Source organism: Patella vulgata, chromosome 2 (assembly GCF_932274485.2).
Source record: "Patella vulgata chromosome 2, xgPatVulg1.2, whole genome shotgun sequence".
Lineage (NCBI taxonomy): Eukaryota > Metazoa > Mollusca > Gastropoda > Patellidae > Patella > Patella vulgata.
Window position 1 is genome coordinate 64,365,383 of NC_065880.2, and position 23,333 is coordinate 64,388,715.

Sequence of the window (23,333 nt, forward strand, 5' to 3'; positions counted from 1 at the left end):
AAAACTTTAACAAATGCTAAATGATCCAGACTATCTTCCATTCAAGCATTCAAATGGCTGCGGTATTCCTGGCCTAACAGTGACAGTAATCTATTTATAGAATGTTTTATTCTTGCTTTCAGAAATTAAGTTTCATAGAGTTTTCTAAAAATATGACAACCTATAAATTATAACCTGGTAATTAGCCGCGGTAGTGGGAAATTTCAGGCGTTTAGTAGGCCTAAGCTTTACATGTAGTAACAACTGACAATTTATTGTCGACTAAAAACAAAGTAAAAGTAACGCATACACGATGCAGTGGAAAAACGGCTGCGGACACTGCGCAAGTGTTTTCAACATTTAACATTCTCAAAACATTAGTTTTATTATAGTTTATTGCCGTCGGCTAATTTCCCCTGCTGTATAGTGTATTTATTATCTATTTTTATGATAATTTTTTTCGATATTTGAAGTTTTTGGTGATATTCGATAAACCACTATATCGACGATTTTTGCCACATGATTTCGTAGTTGGGTCTGAAAATACCATATCTCGATAAATGACTTTATCGAGAATATCGTACAGCCCTACTGCCCGTCGATTTAGCTGCTGTGGGCGTATGTTTCGTTGCTTGGCAACCTATCTTTAGCTTGTGGATTCTATAGAGGTCACAATTTTTTTCCGATTTTAAAAACCATTTAGATATATCGCCATAATGAAGGTTGAATTATAATTTCAGAAAAATCGAAATGAAAGTGCCCAACAAAATGGCCGCATTTTCTCTTTGTGCGCAAATTGTGTATAAGTATGTAATACAAAGGTTATGGACCCTCTAGAGGTCACAATTTTTATCTGATTTTGATGAAACTTAAAACAAATCTTTATATTCCAAAAATCTCAGTCCCTTTTTATATTTGCACATTTCAGATCATAACTTTCTGGATTATGGCACCTGATTTTACGAAAAATTGTTTTTGTTTTTAGCTTGTTTTCTATCCATCTCTGCAAAATGTGGGCGTATTCTGCCTGGTAGCCACTGGTTATATAATTGATGTACATGTACATTTTTTTTGTATATTCATTAAATTTTATGTTTTGCAGGCCTTCTCTGTTTTCTTTGTCTGTATTGCTATCACATCTGATGTGGTGTGTTACCTCTTTATACCCGTTCAGTGGTTATTTTTTGCTGCTAGTACTTATGTTTGGGTTCAGTATGTTTGGCATACTGGTAAGTATAAATATATGATAAGAACTGTAGTGTGCTAGAGAGAGAGAGAGAAATGGGGTTTAACGTCCACTCGACACAAACTAGGTCAATTCGGGACTAACACATGGTTTTAATTTTATTTTAATAATTCGCTTGCGCGTAGGGGTCTTTAGCAGTGGGAGGAAACCGGAGGACCTAGAGAAAACCCACGAGGTTGGACAGGCGACCCTACTCCTTGTCACGTACAACCGGGGATTCTGTAGTGTGCTGAAGTCATATAACTAAACATCCATCTGTAGATCAAATGGACATGTATTACCATAATGGCATGCAGCTATAAATTAATATATAATTACCTTTATTGCATGGTCATTAGTGATGGTTCGATAATCAGTTTCAAAATCGATAAGTGGCCTATCGAGAGAAATTGGTATCGCCCGATGCACAACAAGTTTACCGGTACTTGAGTTTCCAATATCTGTTCAAAATGCCTCGGTAAATACCTTTAAAATATTGACAAACGTTACACCTAAATAACCACGTGCACAACAACCGAAATAAAACTTGTTGCTGTTTAGACGTACCGGTAATCCAAGACTCTCATCGGGGCCGTAAAAAGGAATGAAAAGTACAAAATCCTTAACAGTTTCTGTTACCTAAATTGCCTCGTGCACGGCAACCAAAGTTTTGTTTCGGTTGCCGTGGGCTTTGCTGTTTGGAATTACCGGTAAAAAAAAGTGTGTCATAAGGGAACGTAAAAAGAAAAGAATAAACTGTTCAAAATCCTTACCGGTCTCCGTTTTTTTTTATACGCCCACATTTTCATGTGAAACTTCCAATCAGTAGAAACAGGAAACACAAACCAAATACAGACGGTTTGATGGGATCAATTTTGACTGAGTCAAAATGATGCATTTGATATTCAGATAAGTTCATATAAAATAATTATATGAACGATGGATATAACAATGGTTTTTTGATACTGTATTCTATTAATTATTTTATATCAACTTATCTGAATGTCAAATGCATCATTTTGACTTAGTCAAAATTGATCCCATAAACCGTCTGTATTTGGTTTGTGTTTCCTGTTTCTACTGATTGGAAGTTTCACATATTACCTAAACAGGACTGCATCTTCAAGCTCTAGACTTGAGAGATCACCATTACAGATGAGGAAGGAACTAAATGCCACAAGGAAGGAAACTGAAAGGTTAGTGAAATTTGAAGAACATTTAAACTTTATGTTTGCTTGTGAAGAAAAGGATCTGATTCCAAAATGCCTGCAAATCAAGCTAAAACCCCCATGTGAAAATGTTTCCTCAGTTAATAACTCATGGAAATTGATATTATGGAACACCTCAAAAAACCACAGAAATGAATCCATGAACTTCTACAAAACCCGTATTATTGACATTAGGTAGGCACTTGGACTTTTTTTTCAAGTTGTCCTAATGAGGTTTAAAATGTCACTGGGGGAAATAGCTTTGAAATACCTTTAAAATGATACCTCATTTGTCCAAATCCCTTCACTACAATCCGAGTTACAGCATTTTGAAGGGCGCAATTAAGGACTAATTAAAACATATTACCTAAACAGGACTGCATCTTCAAGCTCTAGACTTGAGAGATCACCATTACAGATGAGGAAGGAACTAAATGCCACAAGGAAGGAAACTGAAAGGTTAGTGAAATTTGAAGAACATTTAAACTTTATGTTAGCTTGTGAAGAAAAGGATCTGATTCCAAAATGCCTGCAAATCAAGCTAAAACCCGCATGTGAAAATGTTTCCTCAGTTAATAACTCATGGAAATTGATATTATGGAACACCTCAAAAAAACACAGAAATGAATCCATGAACTTCTACAAAACCTGTATTATTGACATTAGGTAGGCACTTGGACTTTTTTTTTTCAAGTTGTCCTAATGAGGTTTAAAATGTCACTGGGGGAAATAGCTTTGGAATACCTTTAAAATGATACCTCATTTGTCCAAATCCCTTCACTACAATCCGAGTTACAGCATTTTGAAGGGCGCAATTAAGGACTAATTAAAACAATGCATTTTCCATTAAACTGATTAAAAAATTGTGATGGTAAAAACGACAGAAAATAAAAGAGCCACTTTCTAACATCAAAATGTTCCTTGTTATTTAAGTTATCATCATGAAATTTTCACAGGAGGTAGATAACAGTGTTGAGTTGATGTAACGTGAACGATCACTCATGACCTTTGCCCCAAAGTGACGAAGGTCAACAAAGGTCAAGGTCAGACGGAATTGTAGAAGATAAGGGCAACTGTTTATGCCAATATCTTCCCTGTGAATAAAGATATATTGATGAATCTTTCACAGTAGGCACATTACAGTGTTAAGATGCCATCTACATGAAGAGATGAAGTATCCATCAAATGTCAAGGTCAAATGGAGCCGAGCTGGCGGAGACGCTCCACGAGTCGGACGTGACACAACGTCAACCCTATCATGTAATATATCATTTTGAAGAGAAAAGCGAGCTGATTTCCACTAAATGAAAGATAAAGTCATACATACTGAAATGGGTTCAATTACACCTCCAAGAAGATGAGGTCGTCAAGAAAATAATCTGTCAAAACTTGTGACAATGTCATTGTGTAATCCTCGGCATCCGCTTCAAATTGATCAACTGACCAATAAGCAATCTCGACTGACAACGTTTTTCTCTTTCTGGGGAGAAGAATTTCGACAGGTTTTCCATGATATCTGACATCCAAATTATCCTCGTTGAAATAATGGTCCAAATAACTGTCAACAATCTCCTCGGGATGTGAGATGATTTTGCATATCCTTTTGATTTTTGTCTCTGCAACTTCAGTTGACATCACAGCTTTAAGTTCAGCTTTCAAACTGTCTACAGTCAAATTCTGATCAGCAATAGCCGTCTTGATTATTTTCTCAATCCTCCCTCTGTACTGAGTGTCTTTCTGTCTCACCTTTTCAGCTTGTCTTTGGAGGTATGTAGCTCTCATTTGTTCCTCACGTTTTTTACGAATGGCCCTCTTGTTCCGTGCTTTGGAGATGGCAAAGTAAATTATACGTTCTTGGTCTTCAGTGGATTTACTGTTCAGCCACATAAGGGTTTTATTTTTTGCTGCTCGCACTTTTCCATCAATGAACCCAAAGGTGGCATTAGGGGCTCGGCGGTATTGATGATCGGTCATCCCCATCACCTCCTCGCTGAAAATGTTGTGAACAGGAGCACATTTGATGGCCTCCAGCATTTCAGGAGTAGGGGATGAGAGCTCACCCGTGAGGTACGACTCCATCTGCCGTTCAAGGACTGATTGAGCATTCAAGAAGCTTCAGGGCTACTTGCTCAAAGTAGGCCTCATCCATTTTATCTAGTTCAGCCTGCAAGGATTGGAGAACTTCGTCCGTTGAATCTAGCTGTCTACCAAAAGCATCATCTTTCACTGTTAAGATTGACATTGGGTCATCCCTCAGACTACGGATCTTCTCCATCAATTTCTTCAGGGTCGGCACAGCTTCGAGATTGGACAACTTGTCTGCATTCCCATATAAGACCATCATCCATGGCCCAGTCAGGATCTTCCCCATGAGCCCCAAGGCTTTCAGCTGCAGGATAAAGTTTGAATTCTGTAAGTCCTTGATGACTGCTGGCTTGAAGCTTGAAGTACAGTTGGAGAATTCCTTAAAGTAGACATTTAGAATCTTGTCCTTTAAGTGGAAGTATGCACCAGCAAGGTGAAACATGACGTGCATGCGGTTGCCAACATATCGTGGCAACATGCTGTTTCTAATATCATCCATTCGCATAAACTCGCGGAATCCCTTGGGATCTCCTACTCCATTTTTATACCTGATTTTGCTGAGCGCCATCACAAGATTGACAACTCCGCAGTCCTTCCCATAACATTGCCCTTTCACTTGCTGTTCACTATCAAATTTCTTCAATGTTTTCCTAGCCTCACTGGCCAGACCATCAAGGGGATGGACATTACACTTTAGATCGAGAAGTTGGATATCAAGAAGTTCCTGAAGCTGATTTCTCAAACAGCGATTGGTAGGTACTCGGTCACCCAGGGTGCTTTTGAGTTTTTGTACTACATTTTCATGGACATTCCTTGGATCAATATTAGAATATGAAGCATATGTCTCAGTAACATCCTGAATGCTTCTTGAAATATGATCCACATAATCACAGGCCTTACCCCCAGAAAGCAAATCAATTTGAAGAATGAGGCTTTCGGGGGGATCGACAGACAAGTTAATATGCACTTCATTAACATGTTCCCCATCAAGAGAGGTGGCATCCCATGCCAGGTTTAAATCGCCCCCCTCCACCATAGCCTCCCCTACATGCACATCATCAAGTACAGACAATTCATATGCCATTTGGCTAATTGTTGAGGCATCCGCACTATAGTCCACAGTCTTCCGAGTCATCTCGGTAACTAATTTCGAAATCAGAGAACCCGCGGTCTCAACTGGCACCTGATTCACCAAACACGCATAAGCAGCCTTTCGGTAGGAGTGGGAGAAGGTTTTTCCATCCTTCTTGGCCTTAATCACGTTCGATGAAGAATTCTTCTGGTCATCATTTACACATGTCAAACGTTCATTTTCAGCTCTAAGTTTTTCATTTTCACTCTCCAAGACTGCCACCCTTCTCTTTAAAGCATTAAGCTCCCACAGGGATATGGTCTGCAGTTTCTTTTTTGACTTCTTGCATTTCTGTTTCTTTCTAACCTTCTTGGGCCCACCATCTGCTTTCAAAAAATTTGATTTGACTTGAATCCTCTCCGCACGCAAGCGATTCTCAATGTTTTTCTTTCGTTCCAGAGCCTGTCAAAGATGGTGATCTGGAGTTTTCCGTCTCCTTAACAATTTGTAATATTTAGATTTGAGAGCTGCCAAAGATCGCAAAGAATTTCGATGCTGTTTACACTTTGCACAGTCCCCTCTCAGGCGAACGTCAACACAAGTAGCAGAGGATGTTGAAGGTGAAGGCTGAGCTTCAGACGTGATTGCCGGACATGTATCAGGATCAGCAGTGTTTTCAAAGGCATCAGGACCAGAGTCTACCACAACTAACCTGGGCAGATCAGGAGTGTTCACGTTTCAGCAAACAACAGCAACCTTCAGGAAAAAGTCTTTGATACAGTTCCAATCCCTATCGATATGCTTGTATGCTTTCACCTTCTTGACTATCCGTGTTACCCTGGTCTTTAACAACTTTTCCTGTACAAGAGAAATGCCATTCGTATCAGCAATTGCCTTCAGATGTCTAGTGGTCGACTTGACATCGTCATTGTTTTTATGAAATAAGAACAGAACAAGTCCATTTCGGATCACTGACGTTTCCAATTCATTTGTGTTGCCATTCAAATCTTGGCCATAGCTAAAAATCAGCTGATTCAATTCCTCCTGTGTTCTTTTCATGGTTCTTCTGAAAGAAAATAAATTTTAGAAAAATTAATAAAATAATATAACCCTTGAAATAGTGACAAGAAAACCTGTATCATGACCAGTTGATTCAATTCAAAGGTTCATCGTGCCCCGAGTTCACAAAGCATTCTCAGACTTAAGTTGAAAATTCACTCAAATTTGTTCGCCTTATTTTAACTAAAACATAGCCCTTTATAATACTTTTGATGTTTTAATGTATCAAATACACCAATAATGGCAATAAGAAACTATGTGCAAAGTTTTGTATTTCTCATAAACTGTGATTTAAAGTTGAGCAAATTCTCAACTTAAGTCTGAGAATGCTTTGTGTACTCGGGGCCTTATCGTTTCATGATTCCCCTAAAATACAGTGAAAATACTTAAAACCTAATGAGACAAAAAAAAGTTCAAAATAGCTGAAATAGAAATATAAACAAAGCAAGAACACGTGAGTTGGTCTAAAAATAGTAACATATTAGCAAACAGACCAATCAGGAGCAAGGATTGTAGTCACGTGACCTCATGTCAACAATCGTGTCATGCAGACGACAAATCCCGCATCCCACATAATCCGAGCCATCCTACCCCTAACATTGATTAAAATCTTCATCGAACACTTAATTTCATAGGTATGATATATATTCTTCATAAAATGTCACTTAGTTTTATGAAATAACTCTTAGTTGTTGATATTATTGATGTTGAATCGAAAGGAAATATCAAGAAAATCGTACCCGTCGAGCTTGGGTAAGCAACATGGCGGCGCCTATTGCAGGATCTGCGGCATAAATTTTACAGCAAATGTGGCCGTTTTTGAGTAGATTAAAGCCTTAGCTAACTGTGCCCACCTGATCAATGGTGTGCATTACTTCTTAGGTCTTCAATCTGGTGCTTTTTCTCTCGAAAAACTCAAACTTTTTACCAAAATTCGGATAACTTTGTCAATTCTTTATCGATTCCAGTCGGACAAAAAATGAGATCTAGAGCAGCCTACGTAGTTTTGTAACAAGCTCTCTGATTGGCTGAAACACGCAGAATACAGTTTCACCTTGATTCAGCACAACCAATGCGAATCTTGAAAATTTTTTAAATTTGACGTCACTCGCGCAATTTTACGTCACAGGTTAACGTGCTCAGATATGCAGTGATTTCCAAGTGCCTACATTAGGAATAATTTAGTCTCAGCCAAAGTCAGATTACAACAGCTACTGCCCCCTGAAGATTTCAAATTACAACTAGAAAAAATTGAATACAGTTGCCAGAGACTTAAACATTCCATACAACAAAATCATCAGAAAAAACTCTTCTCTTTAAACACTTTGAAGATTGCCAACTACACAACATCAACAGCAAAAAGTTGTGTTCCAGTGAAGAAAAATAAGAAAAATCGCAGATTCAAGAAAATAAAAGACAAAGAACATGTTTCCCAAAATTTCATCTACAATGTAAGTTCTAGACAGTTAGAACCTGCTGAAGGAAAACTTTTAAATAGAGGACTATCATTCTGTCCAGTAGTCAGTACCACGTAAATATGACCAAATTAGAGAACTTCATGACTTAAGAGCATTTCATCGACAACTAAGACTTTCCGAGTCCTTTTTTGAAAAACCATCACAGCAAATCTTACCTAAATCACTGTATATCAAGAGTGAATGGTCACCACCTTGTGGAAGGGATGAAGCTCTGGAGCTCCACTGTATCAACCAGTACCAAACAATAAAAAACTACACAGAAAATTAAGTATGAGATAATTTAACTCGCCTTATCAAGTTTGAAGCATGACCCTAAAATTATCATTGGTAAAGCTGATAAAGGAGGTGGTATTGTCATCTGGAATAAAGAAAACTATGTTAAAGAATGTATGAAACATCTAGAAGATAACTCTGTGTGTGAGAAAGTTAGTGGAGACAATTCAAGCAAGATTCATGGACAATTGACAAAATTAGTGACTGGCCTTAAAATTCCGGAAAATAAACGGAAAGCTATCTTGGACAGACCTGTTGATAACCAGCCCATTTCTACATTTTAGGAAAAGTTCATAAAGTTCCCAATCCTACTGATATACCACCAGGAAGACCCATATGTAGCCAAGTTACAGCACCTACTCGTAAAGCTTCTTCTTGGCTTGACTGGAAATTTCAACCAGTGGCACAGCTTTACTGCCCTGAATTAGTTAAAGACACCACTCAATTCCTTCAAAAGATAGAAGCTATAAACAGCGAATTTATTCCTAAGAATGGTAAGCTTATGATTCTTGATGTTATCAGTTTATATTCGAATATTGTTATTTCTGAAGGTTTAGAAGCACTGAAACATGCATTACGGGAAACTAAAATTGTGACTAATGAAGATTCAGAATCAATTCTACAAGCAGATTTTGTTCTTCACAACAATGAATTTGAATTTTCTGGTATATTTTATAGACAGATATCGGGGACTGCCATGGGAACTCTGTGCTGTGACTTATGCTAACATTTATATGTCATACTGGATGAAAACCTACTATGAACCATTACCTAATAAACCAGATATTTCATGCAGATTCATCGATGATATTTGGGCTTTATCTTCTCTCCCACTAGAAGAATGTAATAATTTTGTTTCAAAATTAAACCAACAACATCCAAAGATCAAATTTACTGTATATATAAATAGTAACTCAGTTAATTTCCTAGATGTAAAAGTTGTCAAAGAAAAAGAAAAGCTAGAGACAAATCTATATTCCAAGAGAACAGATTGCCATCATTATCTTCCTCCATCAAGTTGTCATCCCAAACACACCTTTAACGCTATCCCTTACAGTGGTGCTCTACGTATAAAATGGATTTGTAGTAAAGATAGCTGGACCAAATCAAACCTACAAAATTTTGGATCCTATCTTAAACAATCCGGATATCCCAAGAAAATTATTCTAAAGGCATTTAAACGCGCAGATCAGAAGACCAGGACTGAATTACTGACCTACCAATCCAAGACTGATACTAATGTGAACATTATTCCATGGACTACTACCTTTGACCCTAGACAACTACACTATTGGCAATATCTTGAAAGAAAATAAGTTGAGAACTTCTGACACTAGTAATAAGCATATTAAGGACAAAATTTCATACAGATGTCAACCTTGTTTACGAAAATTATGCAAATCATGCGAGACTATGTGTAATAATCAAGAAGTAACCAGTAAAGACATGAAATCATTCAAGATTAGAGACTCTGTCAACTGTGCCAGTTCTTATGTTGTATATTGTTTAACATGTAAAACCTGTAGTATGCAATATGTAGGCCAAACCATTACTCCTTTCAGCACTCGACTTAATAAGCACAGAAGTAATATAAAGCTTAAAGAACCTGGCCATTCCCCTCATGTAGCCTCCCATTTTAATATACCGGGTCATGATTTCGTGTGTACCATAGTACAAAAAATTCCTGATAAAAATCAGAAAAAATTGAACACAGCAGAAAGTCTGTGGATTCATAGACTTGATTCAGTTTGGCCTAACGGTTTAAATGAGTTAAATCCAGGGGGTTTCAAAATCATTCATAATCATGCATAAGTTTTCCTTACTTGTAAAATTTTAGTTAAGCTAACCTTTCACGTTATGTATCTAAGTAAGTCTATGACGTCATCACTCCCACGATGTCATAACTTCCTATGATGTCATAACTGACTTCCAGTCATTTTGAATTTAGTTCTTCTTCCCTGAAGAAGTTAGTATTTTTACTGACGAAACGTTGGATAAAACGATGGTTTTTTGATACTGTATTCTATTAATTATTTTATATCACATTTTCATGTGGACGTATATTGTCGTTCCGTCCGTCCACAATGCTTACTTCTATACATGTAAGTTCTTACTAACACATGTTAAATTGGCTATTTACACATGTAAAAATGCTAATTTATATAACCTATTTTTTAAATATTGCAGTTAGAATTTGTATTTTGTTCTATTTCCATTATTAGGCTACATTTAATTTATTGTAGTCTGTATAGTTTCGTTAACATTTTGACATTTCACAAATGTTTAGTGGTAATTCCGTCATAATTCTAAGCTCATTTTGGTAACAGATTGCGCTATTTATTGTATGGAGGCTGATTAGGGACATGTAAAATCTCGTCTTTTTCCTAACCCGACAGATAAAAATCATAAAATATTTTATGTACAAAAGCAAACTGTTGTAGATATTTTTAAAATATATAAATAGGCTTTCCTGTCGTGCATTTTCCAATATACTGCTATATCGATTGATTTGGCATATATATTTTGTTTCTAAAAGAACAATAAAATATATAGAAAGAACTCATTACGTCATGCAGTGAATAAATAAATATATAGGTAATGATAAGTTTAGCGTATCTTTTCCCCTCAAATTTATGAAATATTTTTCGCACACAAGTAAAGTATTTTTGATATTATTTTAGCTTTCTATCGGATCAAGCCTCCAAATCATCGTCAGCCGCGGTGGCTCGGTTAGTATGTCCCTTACTCTGTCTCGGGTTCGCTCCCGGTGTTGGAAGAGAAAGTGATTTGCCCTTTCCAGTGGTGCAAGACGGGGTTCCTGACAAGAAACACTGTCTAGTCGTTCTAATAGCGTGCACGTAAAAGAACCCTGGACGTTGGGATTTGAAATAAGAGTAGGCCGTATCGCCGCTGTCCGTGCAAAAACACCTCGCCCTGTACACTTCATGGCGTATTTCCGTCTTGATTAGCACAGTTGATGCTGAACGACTGGACGTTAAAATCGATTTCATTTAATTTAAAGATAAATTATGGGAGAATAGATAGACCCAAAGAGCTGACTAATGTAAAGAGAATTTGCTGAAAATTTCAGTTCCCCTCTGAACCGAGAATTTAGCAATTGAATTTGGGCCTAGCTTCGATCATCATTACTAAAAGACCTGCAATAGGCAGATTCAGCTCTTGCATAATGTATGTTAAATTTCCAAATCATCAGATTAGCCGCTTGAATTGATCTTATTAATCTCATTCCAAAGTTTGGTGTCATAACTAATTGGATAAAGGCCAAACGAATTGGGGTTGGTGTTTGTGTGTGGGGGGGGGGGGGCGCTTTGCTTTAATTTTATATCTAAATTATCCTTTCCTGTTTCTCAATTCAATACTGGTGTATTTCTATATTACTCAAATATTATCAGAATAATTTACTTTTGTACGTAATATATTCTGTTTATCTTTAGAGAAAAAAAAATAGCCTATTACTTCTCTCAAAAATATCGAGAACGAATATTGCAAAAAAAAGAGGCTAAATCAATCGATAAGGCCGTATTAGGTAAAATACACGAAAAAGTAGCCTATTTATTCATCTAAAAAATATCTGGAATAATTTGCTTTTGTACGTAAAATATTTTAGTATTTTTGACTGAAAAATGTCGTCATGTCTGACGGGTAATGAAAAGGGTGAGATTTTACATGTCCCCAATGAGCCACCATAAAATAAACAGCGCCATCTGTTAGCATAATGTGCGTTAATGACTCCCTTTTAACCTGTTATGATAAGTCATAATTCTAACTGTCATTATGGTAACAGGTGGCGCTGTTTATTATATAGTGGTCCATTGAGGACGTGAAGTTGTGCCTTTTTATATAACCCAAAAACACAACATTTTTGCTTTCAAACATAGGTACAAAAGTAAGTCATTCTCGACAATTTTTCTTTAAAAATTAGGCTATTTTTTTCTCTAAAAGAAAAAATAAAGTATTTTACGTGCAAAAGTAAATTATTCAAAGTTTTTATTGTGTTTGTTTTGGTTTATAAACAATATTTTACATTTTACAGAAGGTTGAATATTGAAGGGGTTTTCGGCTAAGGGGCCATAACCTAAAAAAAAGTCTATTAAAAACTAGAGCCTGTGTCGCGTTCACAATGTTTTTGGAAAAGCATCAAAATTATGATCTCTTCGGGGCTAAAATCCAGGAAATTACGGTCCAATATGTGCCAAAATTGAACCTATTCGAGTTCTTTCGGATATAACATATAATTTTAGTTTTAAAATATATTGAATAAAAATTGTGACCCACAAGCTATGTGTGCGATTTTCGTACGATCAGGAGCTATAATCCAAAATGTTATCGTGAGATAAGTGCCAAAATCGAACCCATATTTGTCTATACTACCCTATGGAAACATTAATGGGGGGATGACGATGGCTAAGTAGGTATGACGCTGGCTCGCTAGCCTGGAGATCAGGTGTTCGATCCCTGCATTGGCTGAGAAAGTTCATCCAGATTTTCCGGCGTGGTTCCCCCTTGTCAGTGAGGCTGGACCGAGGGCCTGACAAGGACAGCTGTCTAGTCGTTCGGATGGAACGAAAAACCGAGGTCCCGTGTACACATTGGAGTGCACGTAAAAGATCCCTTGACAGTTGAAATTCAATATAAGAGTAGTCCGTAGTGCCGCTGTCCGAGCAAAATTTCCCTCACAGCACACTGTATGGTGTATGCCCGTCTTCATAAGCCCAGTTCGGAGCAGAACAGTAGGACATTATACTCCATTTCATTTCATTTCATTTGGAAACATTAAAATATAAAGAGGGGAGGGGTGGTGACAATTACCCCGGAACTCCTCAACGGGAGCATAATATGGGACTTTGATGAGAGAGTGTAAACAATGCACAACTATACCAACTTTAAATTTGTTTAGTTATGACCCTATAGAATGTGGCCAATAAGGGCGGTTAATCGTTCACCAAGTCTTCCTACATCCTAACACAAAACCGGTGATTTAGAAATGAAATAAAGTTTAACGTCCTGTTGTTGCGCATCGACTGTGCTAATGAAGACGGGCATACGTCATGAAGTGTGCAATTTCTGGGGATTTTGTACGAACAGGAGCGCGATGGCCTACTCTTGGTGCACCCCATCGCATTTTCGTCCCATTAAGACAGTGTTCCTTGTCAGCCTGGCCCGATATAGATTACTTAAATGATATCATAAATACTTTATTTGTGTGCGTAAAATATTTCATAATTTTGAGGGGAAGAGATAAGCTAATCTAAGCATGACCGATTTATATTCATGTATTCAATTTCATGCATGACGTATATTATTCTTTTAGAAAACAAATAGGCCAAAACAATCGACAGTTAATTGTTTGTGAAAATGCATGATAAAATAGCCTATTTATTTATTGAAAATAGTTTAGAATAGTTTGCTTTTGTACATAAAATATTTTTATTATTTTTGACAAAAAATGTCGTCATGTCTGTCGGTTCAATTGTTCATGTTCCCAATGAGCCACCATACAATTGTAAACAGCACCGTCTGTTACCAAAATGAGATTAGAATTATGGCGCCTTTACCGCGAAACATTTGTAAAATGTCAAAATGTTAACGAAGCTAAACTGCCTACAATAAATTAAAAGTAATAATGGAAATAGAACAAAATACAAATTTTTACTGCAATATTTAAAAAATAAGTCATATAAATTAGCATTTTTACATGTGTAAATAGCCAATTTAACATGTGTTAGTAAAAAGTTACATGCATAGAAGTAAGCATATTAACATACGCATAACTACGTTAGGAGTTAGAATTATGGGGGAAATTCCGCTCCATAGTTGTCAGGCTGAAGATAAGGAAATTGCTCTAGTGTATCTGCCTAAATTTAAGTTATCTGTGCCGTGAATGGCCATATTTAGTAACATGGACCAATAAAGACCAATCAAAGTTAGTGTTACAATCCCGTTTAAGTTATCGAACAAAATGGCGTCATAAATACTTATTCAGGTTATTAGAATGTCACAATTAAAGATTTTTAGGGGATTTTTTTTTTATCAAACTCAAAGTTAAAAGATAAAGAATATGAAAAAAATAAAAGAAATAAAAAGTATCAGATTAAGTGGCAGATCGAATTTCCGTGGCTGATTACCAAGAATCTTTGTTTTGTCGGATATGCAGATCGTGTTACGGGCCACTAGGCATACCCCAAGCAAACATTCCCGCATCGTATGACTGATACAAACGTGGCCCTTTCGTGATATGATTGATATGTAATCTCTTAGTTAGAGCCTGGCTGAATAAATAACGTTTGAAACAGTGATGCATTATTCTAGTTCGTTTTTTGTAAAATATGTTACAAAATGTGGGCAGGCAACATTCTAGATGGGCAGGCAACTTTTATGGGTCACCTGCCCGACTGGCAGGTTAAGTTTGAAAGTTATTTCAATCACTGTCGGAACGTAACTTCCTGAATTATGGCCCCTGATTGTACGAAAAATCGCGTTTTTAGCTTGTGGAACCCTATAGAGGGCATAATTTTTATCCGGTTTAAAAAAAAGTATTATTATATCACCATTACACCCTAAGGATGACTGAGTTCGAATTTCGTGAAAATTGGCCCAAAACTGACAGACAAAATGGCCACCCTTTGTTCTCAAATAGTGTAAAAATATGGTATATCAAGGTGGTCGACCCTATAGAGGTCACAATTTTTATCCGATTTTGTTGAAACTTGAAATGTAAGTCTATAACCCAAAGATCTCGATTCCTTTAGATATTTGCCCATATCGGACCGTAACTTCCTGAATTATGGCCCCTGATTGTACGAAAAATCATGTTTTTAGCTTGTGGACCCATTAGAGGTCATAATTTTTATCCGATTTAAAAAACCGTATTATTATATTACCGTTCCACCCTAAGGACAGTTGAGTTTGAATTTTGTGAAACCCTATAGAAGTCATAATTTTTATCCGATTTAAAAAAACGTTCTATTATATCACCGTTACACCCTAAGGATGACTGAGTTAGAATATCGTGAAAATCGGCCCAAAATTGACAGACAAAATGGCCGCCGTTCGTTCCCAAATAGCGTAAGAATATGGTATATCAAGGTTGTGGACCCTATAGGGGTCACAATTTTTATCCGATTTTGTTGAAACTTGAAATGTAAGTTTATAACACAAAGATCTCAGTTCCTTTCGATATATGCGCATATCGAATTGTAATTTCCTGAATTATGGCCCTTGATTGTAGGAAAAATCACTTTCTTGTTAGCTTGTTCTCTATCCATCTCTCGAAAATGTGGGTGTATCCTGCCTGGCAGCCGCTGGTAATTTAAATTATGATATTTAATTGCATCCAACATATAGAATGATTTAATACGATGCTATAGATAACAAATTATTGCTTCTAACCTCTTCCGTTACCTTGAAATAACCAATTTTGTCATGGTAACAAATGTATTAATGGAATTGATATTGCTGGATTTGGTTGATTCTGCGTCCATTTTATAACACGTGTACTGTTGGAACGGTTTCATTGGTATCGGAAGTGACATAAGTTCAAGGGTAACGTGACATTGGAAGGGACATAAGTTCAAGGGTAAAGTGGCACCTGTGAAACCCATCATTACTGCATCGCAGTTCTAGTTTTAATTTGCTATTACATTTCTGAACTGAAACCATCATCCTTGTGAACGTAATATTTGAACAGTTTAATTAGTTCCTGCTTATTTTTCCCTCATAAATACTCAGGTTTTGATTCCTTTTTCTTTTGAAGAACATGAGCGCCTATGAAATCTATATGTTTAGTAAGTTTTTACAATGCTAAATAAACCAATGAATAATATTTGATGCATGTTAAAAAAAAATGTATATTTGCATAAGCTTAGACCATTTTTATACACCCACATTTTCATGTGGACGTATATTGTCGTCGCCTCTATCCATCCGGACGTCCGTCCATCTTCAGTCCACAATTTTTTGTGGACACTCTACAGGTCACAATTTTTATCCGATTTCAACAAAACTTGAAATATAGGTTTATCTCCCTAAGATCTTGGTTCCTTTCGATATTGGCATGTATCGGACTGTAACTTCCTGTATTATGGCCCTTGACTGTACGGAAAATCACGTTTTTAGCTTGTGGTCCCTCTATTCGATTTTGATGAAACTTGACAAACATGTGTATAACCCAAAGATCATGGTTCCTTTCGATATTTGTGCATATCGGATCGTAACTTCCTGAATTATGGCCCTTGACTGTACGAAAAATCACATTTTTAACTTGTGGCCCCTCTAGAGGTCACAATTATTGTCCCGATTTAAAAAAAACGTTACACCGTAAATATATCATCGTTACACCATAATGATGGTTGAGTTCGAATTTCTTGAAAATCGGACCAAAACAGATGGACAAAATGGCCTCCCCTTGTTTAACGCAAATGCTGTAAATATGTGGTATGTCAAGGTTTTAGACCCTCTAGAGGCCACAGTTTTTTTCGACTTTGATGCAACCATAAATTTATGCTTATATCACAAAAATCTTGGTTTTTTTGGATATTCGCACATATTGGATCTTAACTTTCTGAATTATGGCCCTTGATTGTATGAAAAATCACGTTTTAAACTTGTGGTCCCTCTAGAGGTAACAATTTTTATCCAATTTAAAAAGCCGTTTGAATATATCACCGTTACACCCTAATGATGGTTGAGTTCGAATTTCAAAACTGCCAATAGTGTAAAATATAGTATATCAAGGTTGTGGACTCTCTAGTAGTCACAATTTTCACCCGATTTTTATGAAACTTGAAATGCATGTTTATAACCCAAAGATCATATCGAATTGTATCTACCTGAATTATGGCCCCTGATTGTACGGAAAATTGCGTTTTTATCTTGTTGTCCCTCTAGTGGTCACAATTTTATCTGATTTAAAAAAACGTTTGAATATATCACCGTATACCATATTGTTGGTTGAGTTCGAATTTCGTGGAAATCGCACCAAAACTGCCAGACAAAATGGACGCCCCCCCCACACACACACACACACACACACACACACCCACACACGTAGGCAAATAGTGTAAACATCTGGTATATCAAGGTTGTGGACCCTCCAGAGGTCACAATTTTGATCCGATTTTGATGAAACTTAAAATGCATGTTTACAACCCAAAAATCTTGGTTCTTATCGATATTCGCCCATATCGGATTGTAACTTTCTGTTTTTAGCTTGTGGTCCTTTAGAGGTCACAATTTTATCCGATTTTAAAAAAAAACGTTTGAATATATCACCATTACACACTAAGATCTTTGTTCTTTTTGATAATCGCGCATATCCGAATGTAACTTCCTGGATTATGGCCCCTGATTGTTTGGAAATCGCATTTTTAGCTTTCGGATTCTCTAGAGGTCATAATTTTTTTTCAGATTTTAAAATCCATTTAAATATATCATCATTCCACCATAATGAAGGTTGAATTCGAATTTCGGGAAAATTGAAATGAAACTGCCCAACAAAATGGCTGCTCTTTGTACGCAAATTGTGTAATAGTATGTAATATGAAGCTTGTGGACCCTCTAGAAGTCAAAATTTTTATCTCACTTTGATGAAACTTAAAACATATCTTTATGTCTCAAAGATCTTAGTCCCTTTTGATATTTGCCCATTTCAGACCATAACTTTCTGGATTATTTCCCCTGATTGTACAAAAAATCATGTTTGTTTTTAGCTTGTTCTCTATCGATGTCTTGCAAAATGTGGGCGTATCCTGCCTGGCAGCCGCTGGTTTTTATACGCCCACATTGAAATGTGGTCGTATATTGTCATAGGCCCCGTCCGTCCGTTGATCCGGCGTCCACAATTGCTTGTGGACGCTCTAGAGGCTAAAGTTAATATCCGATTGACTTTAAATTTATACACAGTGTTTAAGGTCATGAGATGAAGAAGCCTATTGATTTTCAGCGATTTCCGATAATTACTGCCAGAGTTATGGCCCTTAATTACTTTGAAAAATCTTGTGGACACTCTAGAGGCTAAAGTTAATATCCCATTGACTTTAAATTTATACACAGTGTTTAAGGTCATGAGACGAAGAAGTCTATTCATTTTCAGCAATTTTCGATAATTACTGCCAGAGTTATGGCCCTTGATCACTTTAAAAAATCTTGTGGGCGCTCTAGAGGCCAAAGTTAATATCCGACTGACTTTAAATTTATACACAGTGTTTAAGGTCATGAGACAAAAAAGTTTATTCATTTTCAGCGATTTTCGATAATTACTGCCAGAGTTATGGCCCTTGATCACTTCAAAAAATCTTGTAAATGCTCTAGAGGCTAAAGTTAATATCCGATTGACTTTAAATTGATACAGAGTGTTTGAGGTCATGAGATGAAGAATCATATTGATTTTCAACGATTTCCGATAATTACTGCCAAAGTTACGGCCCTTGATCACTTTGAAAAATCTTTTGACCCTCTAGAAGCTAAAGTTATCATCCGATTGACTTCAGAGACGAACAAGTAAAATGATTTTCAATGAATTTTTATGACTTGAACATCTAAATCCATAATGTTAAAAGTTTCCTATACTAAACGTTGGCATGGGGCAAAACTTTATAAAAACCAAACAAATTCTAATGGTTTTCTGATAATTACTTAATGAGTTGTTACTCTTAATCTGATTTTAATGTATTATAAATGTTTCATTACCGAAAAAAGTAAAAATATGTGACATCTCTTGTTGACTGCCCTGACGATTTAGCTGCTGTGGGTGTATGTTTCGTTGCCTGGCAACCTATCTTTTTTTTTTACAGAAAGGGGTATATGTCTTCCGACGGTCTCCCTATGGTTACTCTTTGTTTATATTGAAGCTTCTGTTCGTTTAAGAGAACTTAAAAGCCTGCCATTTAATTTAGATCTATGTAGGCCTTTTGCTGCCCATTGGTAAGTACAGTCAAACTATGTTCCTTTGGGTAACTGGAAATTTTATGAATGTTGACATGTAAAATAAAGGATCTACAAACCCTGACAACTGAAGTGAGATTTAGAAAAACTGGTCGACAAAATGGCCACTCCCCTTTGCGGAAATGTTGTAAAAGCATGTAATACCGAGGTTGTGGACCCTCTAGATGTTACAATTTTTATCCGATTTTGAGGTCACTTAAAATATGTTTATATTCCAATGATCTCGGTTGCTTTCAATATTGGTGCATATCGGGCCTTAACTTCCTAGCCCCCAATTGTACAAAAAATTGTTGTTTTTTTGATGAGGACACAATTTTTATACGCCCACATTTTCATGTGGACGTATATTGTCGTCACCCTGTCCGTCCGTCCGAACATTCATCCACAATTTGTTTGTGGACACTCTACAGGTCAAAATTTTTATTCCATTTTGACGAAAATTAAAATATAGGTCTTTCTACCAAATATCTCGGTTCCTTTCGATATTTCCATATATCGGACCATAATTTCATGGATTTTGGCCCCCGATTGTACCAAAAATCATGTTTTTAGCTTGTGGACAATCTATAGGTCACAATTTTCATCTGAATTTGATGAATCTTGAAATTCATGTTTATAACCCAAAGATCTTGCTTCCTTTCATTATTTGAGCGTATTGGATCGTAACTTCCTGAATTATGGCCCCTGATAGTGATTGTGCGAAAAAATGCGTTTTGAGCTTTTGGTCGCACTTAAGGCCCCAAATATTATCCGATTAAAAAAAAAATGTTTGTATATATCACTGTTACACTGTAATGACGCTTGAGTTTGAATTTCGTGAAAATCGGACCAAAACTGCCAGACAAAATGGCCGCCCTCATGCGCAAATACATGTAGTGTAAAAAATATGGTATATCAAGGTTGTGAACTCACTTGATGTCATAATTTTTATCCAATTTTTATGAAACTTGAAATACATGCTTATAACCCAAAGATGTTCATTCCTTTTAAAATTTGCGCATATTGGATTGTAAATTCCTGAATTATGGCTCTTGATTTACGAAGAATCACGTTTTTAGCTTGTAGACACTCAAGAGGTAACTATTTTTATCCGATTAAAAAAAAACCATATGAATATATCACTGTTACACCCTAGTGATGACTGAGTTCGAATTTCGTGAAAATCGGACCAAAATTGTCAGACAAAATGGCCACCCCTTGTACACAAATAGTGTAAATATATGGTATTTCAAGGTTGTGGACCCTCTAGAGGCCACAATTTTGATCCGATTTTGATGAAACTTGAAATGCATCTTTATTATGGCCCTTGATTGTACGAAATATCACTTGCGTTTTTAGCTTGTTCTCAATCCATCTCTTGCAAAATGTGGGCGTATCTTGCCTAGAAACAGCTGGTTCAAATTTGAAGTGGAGCATTGGTACAATGAGAGGGTGAGCTCTATTGATTTCCCCTGTTCTCCATCTCTTGCAAAATGTGGGCATATTTTCCATGGTAACTGCTTGTTTGAAATATTAGTTCATTCTGATAGTTTGGTACATGTACCTCAGCATTTGGACTGTAAAAACACCTTTAGACTAGCCAGGTAAGACCTAAAAACAGACATGAGATTTTTCACCGTTACATCCTAAGGATGGCTGAGTTCGAATTTCATAAAAATCAAACCAAAGCTGACAGACAAAATGGCCGCGCCTCGTAGTCAAATAGCGTAAAAATATGGTTTATCAATGTTGTGGACCCTCTAGAGGTCACAAATTTCTTTTGATTTTGGTGAAACTTGAAATCTTGGTTCCTTTCGATATTCGCACATATCGGATAGTAACTTCCTGAATCGGACCAAAACTGACTGACAAAAGGCCGCCCATCGTTCTCAAATAGCGTAAAAATATGGTATATCAAGATTGTGGACCCTATAGGGGTCACAATTTTTATCCGATTTTGTTGAAACTTGAAATGTAAGTTTATAACACAAAGATCTCAGTTCCTTTCGATATATGCGCATATCGAATTGTAATTTCCTGAAATGTAAGTTTATAACCCAAAGATCTTGGTTCCTTTTGATATTTGCGCATATCGGATCGCAACTTTCTGAATTATGGCCCCTGATTGTACGAAAAATTGCTTTTTGTTTAGCTTGTTCTCTATGCGTCTCTTACAAAATGTGGGCGTATCCTGCCTGGCAGCCGCTGGTTGTCATTAAACCTTCAAAATAAAGCTTATTCCATGGTTTCTACCCGAAAAGCCGACAGATCGGAATTATGTAACAAACCGTATCGGACTATAAGCAATTTCTCTGGTCATTGCTTTGGGACAAGATGAAACTTAGTATATAGTTTGATTGCTCAATACTTTTGAAAAAAATAAATGTGCGATTAATTAATATGTGTCATCTATTTATTTTGGGAATGGCGGAGGACATCAGCCTCGCTGTCGCCCCCATCCATCTGTCCATCCGTCCGTCCGCCCATTGTCCACAATTTCTTGGCCCTTGTTTCACTTTGTTGAAACTTGTGAACGCTCTAATGCCAAAAGTTAACATCATCTTTGTGAAATTTATATGCAATATTTAAGTTAGTGAAACGAAGAAGCCTATTGAATTTCAACAATTTCCGTTTATTACGTCTAGAATTAGTGAAACGATTTACTACATCTAGAGTTATGGCCCTTGTTTCACTTTATTGAAACTTGTGAACGCTCTAACGTCAAAAGTTATCATTCAATCTTTCTGAAAATTATATGCATTATTTTGATTAGTGAGACGAAAAGCCTATTGAATTTCAGCAATTTCCGTTAATTACGTCTAGAGTTATGGCCCTTGTTTCACTTTATTGAACCTTGTGAACGCACCAACACCAAAAGTTATCACCCAGTCTTTGTGAAATTTTTATGCATGATTTAAATTTGTGAAACGAAGAAGCCTATTGAATTTTAGCAATTTCCGTTTATTACTTCTAGAGTTATGCCCCTTGTTTCACTTTGTTGCACCATGGGAACGCTCTAACGCCAAAAGTTTTCATCCGATCTTTCTGATATTTATCTGCATTATTTAGATTAGTGAAACAAAGAATCCTATTGAATTTTAACAATTTCCGTTTATTACATCTAAGAGTTATGGCCCTTGCTTTACTTTATTGAACCTTGTGAACGCTCTAGCACCAAATGTTATCACCCGATCTTTGTGAATTTTATATGCATGATTTAAATTAGTGAAAAGAAGAAGCCTATTGAATTTCAGCAATTTCCGTCAATTACTTCTAGAGTTATGGCCCGTGTTTCACTTTGTTGCACCACGGGAACGCTCTGTCAATCTGTATGATATTTACATGTGTCATTTAAATTAGTCAAGAGAAGAATCCTATTGAATTTCAACAATTTTCGTTTATTATGTCTATTATTATGGCTCTTTTCAGTTTATTGAACCTTGTGAACGCTCCAAAGCCGATAGTTATCATCGGATCTTTGTGAAATTTATATGCATTATTTAAATTAGTGAAACCACAAAGCCTATTGAATTTCAGCAATTTACAATAATTACTTCTAGAGTTATGGCACTTATTTCACTTTGTTAAACCTTGTTAATGCTCAATTGATGAAAGTTATCATCTGATATGTATGAAATTTTTATATGCATCATTTAAATTTGTGAAACAGGGGTCTATTGAATTTCAGCAATTTCCGTCAATAATTTCTAGAGTTATGGCGATTGTGAACGTTTGAATGACAAAAGTGATCATGTGATCTGTATTAGTAAATTATAGGGTGACCCATGCACCTACAGAAATACAGTCAACCGCTGATAGTTCGAGACTACCACTGAAGCGTGCACATTCGCCGTGTCGAGGCCAACTTTCTGACAGTATGATACTATAAATAGCCATGGCACGTGCAATTCTCTACAAATCTATCAACTATTACAGCCGTAAAAATTTATTGTTGACGATTTTGAATAGCAGTAAAATTAAGCTTCTTGGTTATTACAGCAGATCTAGAAATT

General features: G+C 36.4%; 1 protein-coding gene across 1 annotated transcript in view; it reads left to right on the plus strand.

The window, feature by feature from the left end:
* LOC126811183 (macoilin-1) overlaps positions 1-23,333 on the plus strand; it is a 268,436-nt gene that overhangs the window by 64,713 nt on the left and 180,390 nt on the right. The window contains exons 3-4 of the mRNA XM_050536744.2: positions 1,082-1,208; positions 19,191-19,320. Coding sequence (XP_050392701.1) covers positions 1,082-1,208; positions 19,191-19,320 — 257 coding nt within the window. The remainder of the gene's footprint in view (positions 1-1,081; positions 1,209-19,190; positions 19,321-23,333) is intronic.